This window comes from Vespa mandarinia, chromosome 22 (assembly GCF_050613455.1).
Source record: "Vespa mandarinia isolate Hongniang chromosome 22, ASM5061345v1, whole genome shotgun sequence".
In the NCBI taxonomy this organism is placed as follows: domain Eukaryota; kingdom Metazoa; phylum Arthropoda; class Insecta; order Hymenoptera; family Vespidae; genus Vespa; species Vespa mandarinia.
The window spans coordinates 1,291,830-1,312,470 of NC_140831.1; the positions used below are offsets into that span (position 1 = coordinate 1,291,830).

A 20,641-nucleotide genomic window follows, 5' to 3' on the forward strand; every position below is an offset into this window, starting at 1 on the left:
TTTTTTTTATTTATATTCATTTAATGGACGTTTTTGAAGATATACATCGAATTTTTTATGTGAAATGTTTCAACGGAATGATGAGAATTTGCGAGAAGAAGATTTATTTTTATTTTATTTTCGAGAAAGAATTAAAAAAAAAAAAAAAAAAAAAAATGTAGAAGAAAAAAAAAAGAAAAACAAATGAAAAGAAAGGAAGAATAAAAAAGATTTGTTTCTTCATAATCGACGGGTATTTAGGCCAGACGCCCTTTTTTTTTTCGCTAAAACGAAACACTATTTTAGCTTTCAGAATGAAAACAAGCAGCAGATAGTAACGATTAGGTATATAAAGTTTTACACAGGACTATTTATGTATGCAAGTTTCTACTTAATTAACGACAATCCTCTTATCTAATGGAAAGCTATTGTATCAATCGTTTAATCGACAAATAAAAAATGAATATAACGTACGATAAAATGCATTTCATATGTCCATTCAAGATTTTGTTACATGAATTATATTATCTTTTATGGTTTACCATTAATACAAATAAATTAGATAATTAATTATAGGAGCAATTGGTTTTGAAGTTTCCAAATGACGATTTTCTTTTGATATTTTTGATATACACATCTCTCTTTCTCTCTATTTTACTATTTCTTTTTCCTCTTTTTCTTTTCCTTTTTCTTTTTTTTTTTTTCTTTTCCTGTTTGATAGTAAAGATAGAACATCGCTATTATAAGTCGAAGATGAAACGGAAGAATCTTCAGAGATAATTATTGATTACGGATTAAATGATGACGATAAATCTTCTTTTTTCTTTTTTTGCTCTTCTTTTTTTTTCTTTTTTTTTTTTTTTTTTCTTTGTTTGGTTTACTTTCCCACTGTCGTTAATATAATAAGCGTAGATACGAGAGAAGTTTTCTTACGCCTTATCTAAGATTTATGAGAAATATAAGAGAGTGACGTCGTTTCATAGCAAAGGAAAAATAATTCAATTCGTCCAACGCTTTTATTAATTGTTATCCTCGAAACCCGTCGCCACAGCTGCCATCGGCTTCGAGAGCATGCCCGCCTGTAACATAAATGGAAATCGAGGGAATGACCTTAATTAATGGACTCATTGAAAATATTCTTTTAATTATGTACTATCATTCTCTCTCTCTCCCTCTCTTTCTCTTTCTATGTATATATATATATATATTTCTATCTCTATCTCTATCTCTGTCTCTGTCTCTTCGTGCAAAACGATTTAACGCATTGATTAACATTTCAGTTCATTCGAATTAATTTTATCGCATTAAATCAATGATATATATATATATATATAAATATTCTTAGCTATTTAAACGTATCGAGATATTTATTCGTTCGGAAGAAATTTATTTTCCATTCTCAAAGTTAATGAGCTTCGAAAGATCGTCGCGATAATGTCGTAGGAAAAATTGAAAAAAAATAAAAAGAAAAAAAAAGGGAAAGAAAAAATGATGAAAGGAAGAAAAGAAGAAATAAAAAGTTGCCTCTTTAAAAGGGAAAACGAGACGTGCGACGATAGGCCGTGATTCAGTTGATTCGATTGAACGAATTGAAGATTGGAAATATACAACGCAAGTTACATTCAAAAGAATGATATAAGAGAGTTTCTCTAAATAAGTAGGGAGATATTATTGGACATGAGGAAAAAAGAAATAAGAAATTGAGGACAATCTTACGTGATCGAGAAGCAAGCTTGATTAGAGAAGAAGAGATGCTTTGATGAGACATGACCATTCATGTCAACTTATTGAAGAAGAGAAAAGAGAAGGGAAAATATATAGATAGATAAATAAATAGAGAGAGAAAGTTAGAGAGAGAGAGAGAGAGAGAGAGATAGAGAACCACAAAGAGCAAGGCAATTGATTTTGTTATCAAATCTTTATTTTGAATTAAGTTTTTTTCTTGTTTTTCTTCACCCTCCTATCTTGTAATGCGAAAGAAAAAGATAGAGATAGAAATAGAAAAAGAGAGAGTGTGTGTGTGTGTGTGAGAGAGAGAGAGAGAAAAAAAAAGGAAATAAAAAATTTCCCTAATTTACAAATATTTGTACATTTAATGTTTATCTCGTCGTATATATATATATATATATATATATATATATATATATATATGTAAGAAACGATATATTTCCTTGTTTTGTCACAAAATCTTTATAATTCATGAAGTCTCTATTTTTTGACTTTACTTTAGAAATATTTTTCGTAAAAACGCATTAATCAGCGCCACGATATCGGTGTTGCGAACAATGCAAATTTTTCTTTTTCCTAGCCATGTCTTTTTTCTTTTCTCTCTCTTTCTCTCTCTTTCTTTCTTTCCTCTACCTGCCCTTATTACGTATACATTTTACTTACGTATGTATGTAGGTATACACTTTTTTTTCTTTTCTTTTTTCTTCTTCTCCCTCTCTCTCTCTCTCTCTCCCTCTATTTCGTTTCATTTCTCTACCCGTTCAACCATATAGGATTTGGTATATCTATTTATATAAAAATTGAAACGATCGTGCGCGACAGACTGGAAATTGCTTCGTTGTTTCCTTCGTAAAGTGTTATTTCTCAAAGACGCGTCACTTTGCGAACGATCGATAAACTCTTGGGACTAGTTTCCCTTGCCTTCTCTTTCTTACCTATCTATCTATCTATATATCTATGTATCTATGTATCTATGTATCTATACGTGTATACCAATAGCGATAAAAATTTCAGTAATGTGTCATGTCACTCTTGCTATGTCCTTACGAATTTGTACTTGTCAGCTCGCACCCTTCGGACAAGTTCACTGACATTCGACTTCATTTTATATATATATATATATATATATATATATATATATATATATATATATATGTATATATGTATGTATGTTTATATATGGAGGTATTTATTTCAAGGATAACCTTCGGTAAAATTGACTGATCTATCCATCTGCGCGATATAAACAATAGTATTATAATCGAACGAGCTAGTGACGTTTTTATTATCTCTCTCTCTTTCTCTCTCTCTCTCTCTCTTTCTTTCTCTCTCTCTTTTTTTTTCCTTGACATTCTCAAACATTTCGAGTAAATATTATTATATATCCTATCTATAAGAAGATCTGTTAGTAAATTAATTGTTTACGAATAACGTAAATATGTGGATAATACGTAACAAGTAAATAATTTATGAATTGAAATAAAACGTGGGTATGTTATATGTGTATAAAAAAAAAAAAATAAATATGTATTATATTTTTAATATCGTCAGAAGAATATTTCAAAAATAATTCAAAGACTTTAACTTCTTCCTTTGATATCGTTAACTCGTACAGTTCACCGATCATATAATAAAATCTGAGACTTTTACATTAGGTATATCAATGAGAAAAAAAAATAAAAAATAAAAAAAAGAAGAATAATAAAAAAGAAAAGAGTTGGGATATGATATTAGATATGTATTTATGTCTATGTAATCGATTAAATCGATCAATCGAATGAATTCGATATTTCTTTTTTTATATAACGAAATAACTTACCGAAATGTGAGGTGAACCAGAACGACCAAATCGTAAGCGCAATGACGGCGATCGTTGAGATTTACGAATCATCAGATGTTCCAATGGGACCCCATTAAATCCGCCGTTTTCTAAAGCGTTCCGTTGCAGGATGAGTCTGTAAAGTTCGTGAATATTCTCGGCCGTCGATTTGTCCGGTGATTCGTCTGTAAGTACAGAATAAAAAAAAAAAAAAAAAAGAAAAGGAAAAAAAAAGAAAATTAACAAATGTAAATATCAATAATTTCATCATAGACATCGATAATTTTCAATTCTTCTTCTTTTTTTTTTTTTTAATTATCATCAATTATTATCAATATAATTCACTAGATCAGATTGTCACTCGGACAAACTCGAGATATTTTTTATCGATAAAAAAGATTTCACATTTTCAATACTTTTATTCGAAGACGATGAAACGATCGTCGCGTAAATGAGTGATCATTGATGACTGTCTTTTTTTGACAATATGAAAAAAAAAAAAGAAAAAAAGAAAAAAAAATCTCCAGAGAGTCCATAGGATCATATATCTGTATCTAATGTCCCGACGATTTCAATGCAAGCGACAAAAAATTGTCGTTTTCCTATACAATAAGAATATTTTGATGTATCGGCTGTCCCAAGTTAACTACTTTTGGATAATATTGTGTCACTGTTATCGATTTAATGAATTATTATGAAAATATCATATCATTCTCTGACATCTGCGTTTATATATATATATATATAGTTCTGTGATTTTTCAAAGATCGATAAGTATAAATTAGATTCCATTCATGTAATGATTCTCTTTCTAATTGTAAGAGAGGGAGAGAGAGAGAGAGAGAGAGAGAAAAGAAAAGAAAAAGAAATAGATAAATAAAATGCAGAAATCGCCAGGAGCAAATAAAAAAAAAGTTTCTACTGGAACGAGCGCGTTCCTTTTAATTTTAACAGTGATCAGAATTTTTCAATTTCCCGAAGTAAAAAGAAATTCTATTTTCTATAGTCAACGTCAATGAAAATATTCAAAAATATTATTTATCACGTTTTGAATAATTCCATCATATGAGAGATGATGTGCAAGCTAGTATGTGAGGTCATTAAATTGTTTTACGATAAGTAACGTTCTTCGTTTTATTCGGGATTGATCTTTATGATAAAGACCGAGAGGTTATTAAAAATAAACGAAGTACATGTATAAACGATAAATAACAAAGTGTGTTTATATACATATATATATATATATATATTTATATATTGCTGCTTTGATCGAGAAAATAGACTTTTGATTTCGTATCGAAATCAAAATCTCACAAAGAATTGAAAATTAAAAATAATCCATTCATTCGATAGTTATATAAAAATATTTTTCTTTTCTTTTCTATTCTTTTCAATATTCTGATTAAACAAAAACAAAAGAAAACGATAAAATCGAAGGATCTATTTTTTTGTTTTTCTTTTCCTTTTTCTTTTTTCTCATCACACCGACTCATTCATTAACTTTTTATTATCAATTAATATGAGATCACGTTTCGTATTCCATTACTTTAACTAGTAATATTAAGGGCAAGGTTCTTTATTAATATTGTATACTAATATTGTATAATAGTTGTATAATAATAACTGATGATTGCGTAAGAAGGTCCTTTGTCATAAAGGAGCACTTTCACAGATGCGATGAAAATAACTTATTACCAACGATATCTAATAATACTCTTTCAAAAATATTCTTTTCTTATTCTTTATATCATGAATGAAATCATTTCTATCCAAGTTAATCATTTTTCTTTTAAATGTAATTTTTTTTTGCTTTTGTTTTTTTTTATCTTTCTTTTTTTAATTTTCCCATTAAAATACTATCACTAGGAATTAATAATTTTTTTTTTAAATAATTGATAGTAATTGTTACCAATAATATAAATAGAATAAAATATACATGGCAATAATAATATATATATATATATATATTATCAATGAGATTGAAAATCAAAAAAATTATTCTTTCTTTTATCGTTCTGACAATACGACAATCGCAGATTGTGATAAATCGAAAAGAATTGTAAATTACAAAAGCAATGATAAATATAAAGGGATGGTTAAACGGAAAATGTGTAGGTATTATGTCGAATCATATGAATAAAAACAAAGAGAAAAGGAAATAGAATGAAATGGGTAGCCATATCGAATGAAAACGGAAATAGAAAATTCTATGGATTCTATTGATAGGTAAAAATACGAAATATGAATGGATGAGCCAAACATATCGATCATTGAAAAATGGTGTAGCATCCTTCTAGTTTTTTTTTTCGTTTTTTTTTTTCGAAACGGTTCGATGATTTTATCGAGACCATATTGTCCGTTAGTGTAGGAAGTCAAAACATTGTGTCTTTTCTAAAAGAATTCTTCGATTCCACGTTGATGAAAAAAAAAAAAACGATGTCTATAGTATTGAAAAATAACGTGACGTCATTACACTTCCTTTTTTTTCTAACATACTACTGACAAATAAAATTCTATGTAGAAGTTATTTTGTGTGCGTGTGTGCATGTGTGTGTGTGTGTGGGTAATTTTTAATCATTTAATATTAAGTCAATAATATGTAAAAATAAAAGAAAAAAAAACAATATTCGAATATGTATATTTTATATTTGTTTGATATAATTTTGTATTAAATTTTCAAATTTTAAAATATTTTAATTTTTCAAGACAAGACAATTAGTTAAGCGGCTTATTTAAAAGCTTCTTTATCGTATTTACAAACATTTTCATTACTCCATTTTTCATGAGTTTTTGCATAAATAAAAATAAGTACGCCATCGTACGAAATTAATCTTAAAAGAAAATTTATCATTCAAATATTCATCCTCTTTAATCTTATTGATTATTTGGCATACTCAAATAGATTATCATGAATAGATTTTCTTTGATAAGAATTTTTATATTCACTTTTCAAGAGAGACAGAGAGAGACAGAGAGACAGAGAGAGAGAGAGAGAGAGAGAGAGAAAGAAAAATTTGTAATTTTTAATATTAATAAAACAAAAAACAAAGAATAAGAAACGAAAAGGAATAAAATTTCTATATCATTTAAAAAATTTCTTTCGCGATGTATATTGATTAATCAAAAAAAAAAAAAAAAAAAAAAAAAAAAAAAAAAAAAAAAGAATACTGAAAGAAGAACATTGATTATAATATATTACACAATTCGTACCTCCATAATCCACATAATTTTCCACCGCGCAGACGATGCCGAAGATGACAAGGAGGATGCTAGTTCTTAGACCGAATTCAGCCCTCATGTTGGATTTTCTGTAAAAAAAAAAAAAAAAAAAAATAAAAAAATAAGAAAAGGTCAAGAAAAAAAAAAGGAAAAAGAAAGAAGAAAACGAACAATGAACACATAAACTTTTTATGTCACTGTTCGATCTCACAATTGTATTGATGACGATATGTAATAATTGTATATATAAAAAAAATAAAATCTCATTAAATGTAGAACGAAAACATCGATATATCGAGAAATATTTCTCTGAGATTAATCTTGTTTGTAAACATATTACACTGTTACGTTTTATGATCGTCGTGAGATTGTCCAAGAGAACGTTTGTATATGTACATAGATAAATATGTACTATCCACCACTACCATCCACCCACTCATCCAGTTAGAAATAAACAGAGGATTAAGTAAACAAGCCCGTAAAGCGCGTCGCTTTTTGACGTACCGTACGTTCTATCCATTGTTCTTATTGGATTTTCAACGGATCAAATGAAAACGATACGAAAGTTCAAAAACACATTAAACAACGATTAACAAATAACATTTGTAAATTCTACAAACATCATTATTATCGAACTATAATTTTATTTAACAATTAACAATTAATTTATTAATATCGTTTCTAAACGAAAGATAACAAATACAAACATTAGTTTCCTTTCACGTACATAATAAGCGAACTAAAAAATAAGAAAAAAAAAAAAAAAAAAAAAAGATAAAAATTCCGGCATCATCATCATCTATACTTTATTGTTTCTATCAATAATTATACAATATATAAAAGGAAGTAGGAAAATAAAGAAAAAAAGGAAAAGAAACACCATAGGGTTCTTTTAAATATCCCGTCGAAAAAAGACAAGAATTAAAATAATTAAATAAAATATATTCATCTAATGATTTCGATTAGATCATATATATATATATATATATGATATAGATAATGACGAGCCTCATGTGTATATATATCACGTAATTAAGAGTATGAAAGAAATGCAGATATATATTATAATAGTATATGGTACATTGAAGGTCTGTGATTACGTGATTTCTCTTTTTCACGATAACACGTAACAATGGTGTCGGAGACATCTGAAATTCTTAAGAAACGAACGATATTTTTTCTTCTTCTTTCTTCTCTTCCTTTATCCTCATTTCTTTTCTTTTTTCTTTTTCCATTTTTATTTTTATAACGATCAAACTTTTATACCTTGCCTATTTGAGATGCAGTAGAAATTTTTTTTCCTTTCTTCTCTCTTTTTTTTTGTTTTTTTTTTTTCTAAATGGATCTCGTTACAATTCAGCATTTAAAATATTAATGAATTGTTCTATCCTCTTCCTCTTCCTTTCTTTCTCTTTCCCTCTCTCTCTCTCTCTCTCTCTCTCTCTCTCTCTCTCTCTCCCATACATTGATACATTTACGTATTTTCATAAAAATGTTATCGGTATTTATATCACGAAATATATCGAGTAAAAAACTAAGAAGAAAAAAATAAGTAATAAATAAAAAAAGATATAAAAAAGCGAGAGAGAAAGAGAGAGAGAGAGAAAGAGAAAGAAAGTAAAAAAAAAAGGTATGAGTTTCGACGATTAATTATTTATGAAAAGATAAATTTTATCATCATCCACGCTGACAAACTTCGTTGCAATCAACGTGATAAATATCGAATTCACGAAGAGAAGAAGAGCTTTCACCTTGATAGACTTTCTTAATCTCTCTTCGATCTCTCGAATTTCGCAATTTCTTTTCTTTTTTATCCTCCCTTATATTTTTACTCTTTAAATGATAATAATTCCGTGACAAGTCGGATTATCTTTGATTTTCGATACAACATAAGATGGAGGGGAGAATTCTTTATTCGTTTTTTTTTCTTTTTCTTTACTTTTTTTAATTTCGTAAGCTATATTGATATGTATGTTCATTGTTTTTTTCTTTTGGTTTTTTCTCTTGAATACAAAAGAAAAGGAGAAAAAGAGAAGAAACATAAAAATCCAATGAGTTTCGATCCTAATTCGATCGATCACATCTTACTGATCGTAATATCTCCTATCGAATTAAACAATGTTTATATAAACATTACAATCTATATTAGGTAAGACATATTAATATAACCTTGGTACCCTTAGGCACCTAACTTTTGCATATCATCCCTATCGGCGAGTAATATGTCTTCTCATCCGTGATACTTGTACGAGCATGTAGTTATCTACATTATACATGTATATAGATATGTACATATATATTTATGTATGTATGTATATATGTATGTATATATGTATTTTCTATATATCTATGTTACAACGTATATGCATCTAATGTGTCGTCGTATATTTCTCGATATAATGCTTTAAAATTTATTACATTTCAATAGATTTTAATTCTTCGGGATTTAAAGTTAACATTGATTGTAAACATCGTATATAGGAAATAAGAAAGGGAAACAAAACAAAACAAAACAAAACAAAACAAAAAATATGGATCGTACGAAATCTATTATAACATTACTTTGTTCCTTTTTCTTTTTTTTCTTACATATCATAAACAAATAAAAAATAAATATTTACTTTGCATCGACGCAAATGATTCGTTTCGCCATTTTTCGGTATAATTTAATCGCAACAAAATATGATTAAAAAGATAGATTGAGAGAGAGAAAGAGAGAGAGAGAAAAGATCGAGATGAATTCGTTTAACAAATTTGATATTTTTTTTATTAAAAAAAAAAGCGAACGGAGGATAATCGATCGGTCGGCCAGCAACAAGTGACGATTCAGAGCGGAGAATCTTCTCGCGAATAAAACGAGAGAGAGAAAAAGGGAGAATCTATCGTTTGCAGAGAATAAATCTCTTTTTCGAATCAAGTTACTCCAAAAAAAAAAAAAGAAAAAGAAGAACGAAATAAAAAAAAAAATTCAGAGAAAATAAAAAAAAAAACAAAAACTCAATTGTTCGTAAGAATTTTTTAATCAGTTTATTTATTGCATTCTTTTTTTTCTTGTTTTCTTTTTGACAAAAGCTACGCATCCAATACAAAATTTAATTAGCTTCCTTTCTCTCTCTCTCTCTCTCTCTTTCTCTCTTCCTCTGTATTCATCGACATCTTAAAAAAAAAAAAGAAAAAGAAACAAAAAGATCGCTTTTTATCATTCATGGAAAGGAGATATTTTTTTGTGGATAGTTAACATTGAAAAAAGAAAATTTGACAATATTTGATTATTCCTTGTACGGATTATATTAAAAAAAAAAAAAAATTAATTAATAAAATTAATCGAAACTATTATTTAAGATAAAATAATTCTTGTCAGATGCAAAAATTAAATTCTTTGAAAATGATTATATACCTGGTAGGTACTTAGTTATACATACATACATACGTAGAGATATTTCGTCAAAAAATTCTATAAGTACGTACGATATGATACCTAAATACATACATACATATATATATATATATACATATATGGAAAAGAACTAAAATTATTATTATTAAAATAATAAATTAAAAAAAATGATGATACTTAAATTAAGATAATGATGATACATTTAAGATAAAAAAAATTAAAAAAAAAAATGTATTTACACATCTAGTACATATCTATTGTCTTTAACGAATAGACGTTCGGAGACGTTGGTTCGACAGTAAAAAACGATATTCACAAACCCCATAACTTTATATTGACATAAACCATAAAGAGATATGCGCGCTCAAGTAAAATCGTAATCACTGTTTACGATCAAAGAGGGTATATATTTAGAAAAATGAGATTATTCTCAGATCGCGGCTAGGCAAGAAGGAAAAGGGGCAGTCAGGCGCGAGCTTAAAAGTATATTATTTTTTATCGACTGATTTTTTATGAGAATACGCGGGAAGTAGTGTATTTTCCAAGCGAACGACGAATTTTTCGATGACATCCGATAGAAAACGTGCATCGGCTTATCGAGTGGATGCAAACGAAAAAAAAAAGAAGAAAAAAAGAAAGAAAAAAGAAGAAATGAGGATTATAGTTTCGTCGATTAAATTCTATTTAAATTGATCGCATTGTAGAAGACAAAATTAAAGGAAGGATTAAAAAAAAAAAAAAATAGAAAATGAATGAATAAATTGCAATAGTTTCTTTTGTTTTTCTTTTTGTGTGTTCTTTAAATAATTGCCACTTGTCATTTTCCCAACAGTACTAATAATTTCTAATGATTTATCGATTACGCATATATTATACAGATATGCATAGATATACGTCAATTTATTATCAAAATATTCATATATTCTCTCGTATTATGTTAGTCAATTGTATAAGTCTACTTATATATACATATAATATATATGTGCAATAAAAGTTTTTATTAATCTTAAGCGATCTTGTATGAATAGCTATTACATTGATTCTCGATTCCTTCGGCGTTTTGCAATTTTTATGTAAACGTGTCTCTTGAGAGCATACATTTAAAACAGAAATCCGTGAAAGCGGATAAACACGATAGAAAGTCCCGTACGTGTAAAACTTGTGAATAATTTTTGAACCAATTAAATTCTACTCTTCAACTTGAACGTAAAGAAGGGCTGAGAAGTCACTACATATGAGACGAACGAAAGGGCGATAATGAAAAGGGATGTTTCTTAAAGAGATTATTATAAAATTATGAAAGAGAGAAAGAGAGAGGGAGAGAGAGAAAGAGAGAGGGAGAAAAAGGGAAGAAGGAAGGAAGGGAGGAAAAGAGAAAGACAGAAACTTTCAACGAGTTTGCCAATGTAATCCCCTATGTTTCTGCAAGTTGGAAAATTGCGTGTCATTGCAAATTACTATCCCCTTTAATTACGATTAGTAGTTAAGGATTATACGAGTTGAGAAAAGAAAAAAAAGTATTAATTAAAGTAGTATATACACACATATACATATACATATACATATATATATATATATATATATATATATATAAAACTAGAGATAAATTAAATTTAAAATTTGAAATCTATTTTAATTATTCAAGTAAAAAAAAAAAAAAAAGAAAAAAGAGAGAGAAAGAAAAAAAGTAAAAATAACGAAAGAAAGAGATAAAAGTAGATACAACGAAATACGAATCAATGTTGAACATTGAAGAAGATGTATAGAGAGCAAAAAAAAAGGAAAATAATAATAAATAAATGAATAAATAAATAAAAATGTCAGAGATATTTATTTAATAAGAAATCGTGAAATTAAAACGCGTATACTTTCACAAAATCACAGAGAATCGTAGAGGGATAAAATGAGATAAAAATAAAATAAAAGAAAAGAAAATGAACGAAGATAAAAGGAAAAAATAATATTACGGTACAAGACGATATTTACTTACATGAAAGTAATCGCCGATACGAGTTGTTCTTCGAGTAACGGGAAACAAAAAGACGTTTGTACGTCAAAAGAAAATTTCTTCTCTTTTCTTCTTTAATAGATTAAATTTGATCTATCGATGAGATGGCAAAAGATCAATGTCTTAAGAAGGGGATCGTCAGTGATAAGAGTTGTCGTGAGCGCTGTATCGCACGTTACCGCAGTAATGATACGAAGTGTAGAGATGCCGTGGATCCCTTTATATATATAGGGAAAGCCGCGATGGTGCTTTCGATGGGGGATGAAAAGGGTGGGTGCACAGGTGGCCGCTTGAAAAGCAGCCACGCGGTTACGGGGCGCAAGCGTTCCTCTCTTCTCATCCCTACCTCGCGATTTTTCTCTCACAATCATCCCCCTCTTCGTCCTTCTCCTCCTCCTCCATCACTTCATCCACCTTTTCCCCTCTCTCTCTCCTCTTCAATTCACTCTTCCTTAATACCAACAACGACGCGGAACATGGTAATCACTACGTCATTCAGTTCTTCCTAATGACGATTATGATATTTGTATTCGTGATTATTTTAACGATGACAATGGTCCTCGTGTTTCTCGTCATAGTATTATGTTATCCTTCTTCCAAACATATATACATATATATATATGTACATTATCGAGCCGCTTAAATTATACTCTTGGGTGAACGTAAATATTGTGAATATTGTGAATATTGTGAATATTTTTTTTTCTTTCTTTCTTTTTTTTTTTCTTTTTCTTTTCTTTTTCCTTTGTTAAACAAAGACAATCGTCCTTCGTTATTCGTCAAATTTTATTTCTTCGTAATAATACTTCGCGAAAATATTTTTGTATAATTTTTATTCTTTTTCACGTCCCTTTTTCATTATAATATATTCCAGTCTAACAATATTGATCTATTTCTCTTATAATTATCAATCGTTAGAACATCTTAGATAAGCGTGACGGTAGCAAAAGTAAAAAAATTAAAAAAGTATAAAAAGTTCGAGTTGAAAAAGTTAAGATATATAGGATGACTTTTAAATAGAAGTATTAACGTAAGTATTTTATGCAAGTCATCTTCATTAAGATGATTTTACCTTAAGGATATTCCAGTCAGCTCTCTTACTTCTTTTCAATCTGACATCGTCTTATCAATTTGCTTAGAAGGGCAATGGAGACGACATTTTTTTTTCCTTTTTTCTTTTTTTCTTTTTTTTTTTTATTTCTTCGAATTTCCGAATTCATTCGTATCATTTGACCCTGGTACAAATTTAAGAAGCATTGCTTTTAGAAGAGTACACTCAGTACCGATCCTTTTCGTTTATGTTCGTCTTACGAATTTTTTACTTTTATGAAGATTTTGGATATATATATATATATATATATATATATATATATCCAGGGGAAAACTTTTCAGTTAACCGAGTATGATCTTTCGCATAAGCAAATATTAATTTTCTCCGAGTTTATCTGGCAAATCTTAAGATCAATAATTTGTAAAAGAGAAGATTTAAAGAGACGATGAAAGAAATAACAAAGAGAAATCTATATATATATATATATATATATTTGTTATTATATTATCGATGAGGACGATAACAACGACTAACGTTTTAAAAATAATCTATTTTTCTGTATCGTTGAAGAATTAAATAACGTAATAAAGCATTAAGAATATATGTAAGACGATAATAAATAATTATCCGTGAGATTTTCATTCAATTTTCCTTTTATTTTCTCGATCATCGATAAAATTACTCTTTTATTTTAAACGTTAAATCGTAACGATGCTAAGTAAAATTGATAAAATAAAATATAGATTTCAAAGAGTAGCATAATCAAATTCAAAAATTTATATTTCTCAAATGTGCCTTGAAGAAAATTAAAAATAAATACAAATTGTTTAACGTGATCGTCAACTTATAAGATTACATAAAAATTTTAAATAAAAAAAAAACAAAAAAAAAAGAAACAAAAAAGATTATAACAAAATAGTTCCTACTTTTCGTATAATCCACTTTCATATAATTTATATATTAAATTATACTTCAATCGTGCGTTATTTTTATCTCTGCAAATAATAAAAAGGAGAAAAAAAGAAAAAGATGAAATCACAACTGTTCTCTCAAACGTGTATTATTATAATTTGATTAAAAAAAAAAAGAAAAGAAAAAAAACTAAAATAAAAATAAAAAAGAAAAACCATATTGGTTCTTGGCAATCGTCCTATGTTACAGGACGACAGATATGAATTATATTTCTTATCTAATCTATAAGTTATGATAAACTAAATCTCTATTTGACAAATCAAAGCATATATCTAAAGTCACCCTACCGGGTTCGCTATTTCTTTTTTTTTTTTTTTTCTTTTCTCTTTTTACCGATCGACAATATGATTTAATGCGAATATCGGTGGTACTATCGCACGATTGATTTTAAAATGAAACAGATTATTCCTTATATATCAGGAAATAATATGACGTGCGATTTAGACTTAGAAAGAAGAAAAAAAAAAAAAGAAAGAAAAAAACCTGAACTAGGAATTTAAACTAAAAATTATAAACTCGTAAGAAAAGTGTCATCGCAAAGTGTATTTCAAATGTATAAAAAAAAAGAGAGAGAGAGATAGAGAGAGAGAGAGAGAGAGAGAAAACAAATAAAAAGAAGATGAATTAATCAACTTTAAAATTAAATTAATGAACTTAATATTATACCGAGACTTTAGGCAAACAATTTAAACGAAAATTAACGATTAAGATTTCTTAAAGCGACGAAGAAAGATCGTAACGTGAATTAACGATAGATCGCTTCGTTCTAATTGCATTACTTAAGAATCTTTCACTGGTTGAGAAGCGCGAGCACGTTTACGAGAACAACTTTCACCCTTCTACAAGTACTCTCTTATATACATCGTTCACGAGGGACTACGCATTCAAGTTTAACATAATTCAAAAATTCATTCGTTGATTTTGCATCCTTATGCAATTTAAATTGGAGAACTCGGAGCTTCGTCTCTTGCGGCGGACGGTTGATAATATCTCAATTTATTACTTTCAAAGGAGGACGAATATAAAATATGAAATTTTATTATATAGATATAACCTAGTAATACCTATTACTAACTATAGCTACGGATAATAATAATTATGATAATAATAATTTAAAAAAAAAAAATAATAATAATAAACAAATTTAAGTTAATTTAAAAAAAAAAAGAAAAAAAAAAAATTCTTTTATCAGACAATACATATACGAAGGATCGATCTTTGGACAATCTCGAAATTAAACGAGACACTTGAAAAACTAAATTACTTCTCGTCAAATTTCAAGTATTCTCAAGAACGTATTGAATTACAAGGATGCGTTTAGTGTTAATGTCTACTCGAGATCGTTCTCAGCTAATGTCTAAATAAACATATCTCACTAGAATAATGGAGATATCAATCGATACTGGGAAACAGAGTATATATATATGTATTTATGTATGTATATACACATATATATATGAAATGTATGTACATATATATGCATGTGACTCGTATAAACATATATACGATAAAATATGATATACAGGAAAATTTATAAATACGTTCGTAAAATTATTTTATTCATATTTCGACGTTATCCTATTTAATTAATGATTATTATTAATATTTTATATATTTAATAGACATTGATATTACCCAAGTTATTATACGTCTAACGATACTTGTATTACTCCTTCTTTTTTTTTTAGATCTTGATCCTGATGACGTCAAAAATCCACCTTGTTACTCGTTTCACAGATGACAAAAAGATATCGATAGCAGTTCGAACGTATCTATGTAACTAGAAACCGACCTCCGATCGGTTTTATCTACCTCCATGAACTTTGTCCTTCATTCTACGAGCCATAGAACCTAATCAGTTATAACATAGATAACGTACATTGCTAGCCGTTTACAACGACGTAACCATATGTTCATTGAACGTCCACAGATTGTTTTGTCAATGAAAAGGACTTTCTCAATGTAAATTCTATTTTCTTTTTTATCTAACTCGTTGGTCTATCAATGTTTACGTTTATTTTCATTCCTTTAAATTAAATGTAACGATCGTTTTGAAATCTCTCATTGTCTTTTGTAATAAGATTTTTTAATAATTTTCTTTTTTTTTTTTTTTTATTTGTACATTTGTTTATTGTTCGTTTTGCTATCCCCTCCTTCCTCCACCCCTTTCCTTTTCTTCTCTCCTCTTTATTGCGATCACAATGATATCCTTTTATCGTTAGATAACATCATTGAATTTTTTATGAATGATCTGATCATATCAAAAGATGCATAGATCACACGAATAGAGTTAATAAATCCTCCATCTTGTCGCGATGGGCCAACTACAACTATTGCATCGCCAAGTTTGATATACTTTCTTTCTATTAAATAATTCAAACCAGCTCGCACGCGTACATCGATATCTTTTAGCCTATTGGGTAAAGGTGACGCTGAAAAATCATTAAAAATGTTACGAATGTTAGTCGTGATTTATTTAAACATTAAACGTACTTAGAAAATAAAAAAAGAGACTAAAGCATTTTGATAATTTTGAATAATTAAAAATTATGATGAATAATGATTTATAAGGCACTAATAAAATGATGTAATTATTAATGGAGAAAAAAAAAGGCGAAACAAAAGTAACCAAAAAAAAAAAAAAAAAAAAAAAAGAATAAACATATCGAATATGTCGTATTTTAACTTCACAACAAAACAATTTATGGGAGAGAGCTCATTAATGTCTCATATGTGGACAAACATTCACCGCGATTCCTTTCTTTCATCGCAAATGTATGTATATTGCACCCCACTCGTTTAATTTTCGATAATACGTTGGCGTTAAAGGGAAGAGAACAAAAAGGCGAATAAAACGAATTATAAAAGCATGTTTAACTGCAAATGTACTTCATATTCGATCGATTGTTCTCTCCTGGTTTCAATTAATCGTTAATGAAATTATTTACTGATTGTATAGAATAGATGAAGATACTAATAATAATAATAATAATAATAATAATAATAATTAAAAGAAAAAAAAAAAAAGGAAAAGAAAAGAAAAGATAAAAGCATTGTTAATACATTGTAACATAGTGTGACTTTGAAAAAGTATCAATAAATCATTATTAAAATTAGTCATTATTATATATAAAATAATTATTAATATATAATATAATATAATATAATATAATAGTGATATTATATTATATAATATATAATAATATACTATAATATATTATAATGTAACAATTATTAGTACGATATTATACTAAGTATAACTTATATATATATTAGTATGAATTTAATGTTATATGATTTTTTTCAATGGATAAAAAAAAAAAAAGAGAAAAAAAAATAAGAAAAGAAAGACAAATAAAATGAGATTATAAAGAGTTGAATTTAAATAATGTCTTCGTAATGATACCTTACCATTGTAATGAACGGAATGTACGGCAAAATAGATATTTAAGTATCGGGCAACAAAACCAAAACGCGTAACAGCTACGATGGGACATCGTGGTCGATAAATCGAGAGCAAGACGGCGCTACGTCCGGTCGTAGTTGTGATTATGATAGCGGCTGCATTACAATTCAAGGAGGTCTGTATGGCGCCAATGGCAATCGAATACACTATGTTCAATGGTATAGACATCTTAATTATAAATAAAACAGAAAAAGTAAGTAACATTAAAAATTTTATCTGTATTAATTAATAATATTAATTAATAATAAAAAAAGAAAAAAAAAGAAAAACAAGAAAAAAAAATCATAACGCACGCTCATATTTTTATATACAAGATTTTGTCACTTATATCATAGTTTTTATATATAAAACATATATTAGATATTATATATCGAATCTGATAAGAGACATATAACATTTGTCTTTTATATTCATTTTTCGAACATAATCGATCATTTAAATAACGTATATAAAAAATATACTAAATAATAAACTTACCATATTATTAAAAGTATTTAAGAAAATTTCTCTTTGCCATCGTGCACTTTCCGCTTCTCTACACACAGTATCAATTTCTTTAACAAGTAGTAAAGTATCTTTCAAGTTCAAATTTCCTGTAGCTAAGCAAATTGTATCCGCACCGTCTAATACAGCAATTGCTATTAATTCTGTATTAATTTTCGGTGTCTTGTTGAGTTTAGGACGAAAATTTATAACTATGGGTTTACCGATCTAAAACAATGCAACAATATGGTTAACCTAATTTCCAAGAATGTTATAAGATACTTATAATATGTTACTGTAATGATATTAACCCTGTTACATTTAGCTATTATAGATTTTTGCGCGAGAAATAATTTTTCTTTTCCAATATCAAGTTCCAAACCATCCCTTTCAAAGATAATACCGTCGGCTTCTTTCAATATTTCATCGAAATTTTGTAAACCCTGTCTCGTACAGATCTTCGCCAAAATTTTAATCCAATTACTTCCTGGGAAAAAAAAAAAAAAAAGGAAAAAAAAGGAAAAGAAAAATCAATCAAATTACACATTCTCTCCTTCATCAAATTATTATTATTATAATAATAATAATAATTTGATATAGATAAATCTAATAAATAATCATTTTACAAACCTATTTTCTTTATTTCGTCACGTACAGAACTTATCATTTTCCTGTTACGTGCTTGATTTACAATAATAAAATCGCATTCAAGCTTAGAAGCAAGTTCAATGTCTTTGCTATCCTGTTTCGAAATAATTGGAAACGAAATAACATTGTCCAAAAGTTGAACCGTTTTTTCATTTCCAATAATACCACCTTTTAAAATCTTACAAATCACTTCATTGCTTCCTACAATAAAATCATCAAAGTTCTAATTGAAATGAATATATCTAATTAATTATTTATATTCTATTTATATCTAATGTATTAATTTTTTAACGTATATAAATCTTTGAACAATTTTCACAAATCAATATTAATATATATGATTTTGATTTTAACTAACCGACACAAATAACTTTTAACAATATAGCGCCACGATCGATCGAAATAGTATCTCCTACGTGACATACATTTGATAATTCTTGATATGATACCCAAAAACAGGAGGACGTACCCGCATGTCGTATTTTACCATCCGTCAATAAACGTACCTTATTACCTTCGACGAATACGCCGCGATCCTGTACGAAAGTATTTTCAAAATGGCGTCTAAAGCATTTACAGCGCCATCTATCTACAGATATTTAAAATAAATTCTAATAATAAGATTATATATATATATATAGATTTATTTATTTATTTAACGATATTAATAAATAAAAATAAAAATATAAATAAATAAATAAATAATGAAAGAAAATTATTAAATCATTTGAAATATTTCAAAGATTAATTATTATACTATGCATGATGAATCGCCACGAAATTTTCCAGTACGTATCTCGGGACCATGTAAATCAATTGCCACACCAATAGGACATATTTTACACATAGATTTGTAAAGAATATTTCCCGCCTCTCTTATTGATCTTACGGTAATAACGTGCCATTTTTCTGTTTGATGCGATAAATTCAAACGAACAATGTTTGCACCGGCGTTAATGATCTCCGCAATTGCCAATGGATAAGAATTTGTTATACCTAATTTAATTTAATTTTCTTTCTTTTTTTTAGAGAAACAATAAATATAATAATAATAATAATAATAGGAATTCTGATCTAAAGGATTATACATTTCATTAGATTTATCTATGTATAATATAATTATAATATCTTCATTTAGATAATAATTGTGAATATAACCAACTCATGGTAACCATGACACCAGTAAGCTTGACTGGCCTTGGACTTGAATCAATATCTAATTGCATATAATGATCCAGTCGATTCTTTCTGTATGCTGCAACTAATTGATTCTCTAATGATTCCTTCTCCTCATTGAATATCTATCAACGACGCAGGAAAAAAAAATGGAAATAAATGTAAAAATAATAAATGAGAAAAAAAAAATATATATATATATATAAAAAATAAATAACAATAAGATTCTTTTGTATATTACTCTGTTACGTTATAAATTATTAATTACGAACCTGTGGTATTTCTTGATTACTTGACATTTCGCTCGACATTTTGTTATAGATTTATATTATTTAATGTTCACATAAAAAATTAATTTTTATTAATTACAAATATGAATTTATATGACATTATGATATAATGATAACTGGTTATTAATAATATTCCATATATGAGAGTTTTATATTTTTTTTTTTTTCGGATGAAAAAAAATACTCAATGATGAAATTAGATGATTAACTATTGCCGATGATATTTATCAAATGACTAACATTATCGAAACTTACTTTCTTTTCTTTTTTTTTTTTTTTTTTATCGAGAATCGTTATTCCTATTTTAACAATAAAAAAAAAAATGTATGTAAGTACTTACATCATCATACAACAGTTGCATTGTTGACGTATGTTGAAATATATTCGGTTCGAATAAAAGTCAAG

At 27.6% G+C, this 20,641-nt stretch overlaps 2 protein-coding genes across 2 annotated transcripts; both read right to left on the bottom strand.

Annotated features, from left to right (window-relative positions):
- Window positions 1-619: 619 nt before the first annotated feature.
- LOC118442654 (short neuropeptide F) lies at window positions 620-12,340 on the bottom strand. The gene is made up of 4 exons (XM_035868536.2): window positions 12,133-12,340; window positions 6,737-6,834; window positions 3,527-3,711; window positions 620-1,058 (listed from the first exon to the last, which is right to left on the bottom strand). The coding sequence occupies exons 2-4, from the start codon at window positions 6,822-6,824 to the stop codon at window positions 999-1,001; spliced, it is 333 nt and encodes a 110-aa protein (XP_035724429.1). The 5' UTR covers window positions 6,825-6,834; window positions 12,133-12,340; the 3' UTR covers window positions 620-998.
- Window positions 12,341-15,612: 3,272 nt separating this feature from the next.
- Window positions 15,613-20,549, bottom strand: LOC118442655 (pyruvate kinase). The gene is made up of 9 exons (XM_035868538.2): window positions 20,219-20,549; window positions 19,933-20,071; window positions 19,528-19,766; window positions 19,129-19,306; window positions 18,753-18,971; window positions 18,434-18,609; window positions 18,117-18,350; window positions 17,585-17,807; window positions 15,613-16,605 (listed from the first exon to the last, which is right to left on the bottom strand). The coding sequence occupies exons 1-9, from the start codon at window positions 20,255-20,257 to the stop codon at window positions 16,370-16,372; spliced, it is 1,683 nt and encodes a 560-aa protein (XP_035724431.2). The 5' UTR covers window positions 20,258-20,549; the 3' UTR covers window positions 15,613-16,369.
- Window positions 20,550-20,641: the final 92 nt, after the last annotated feature.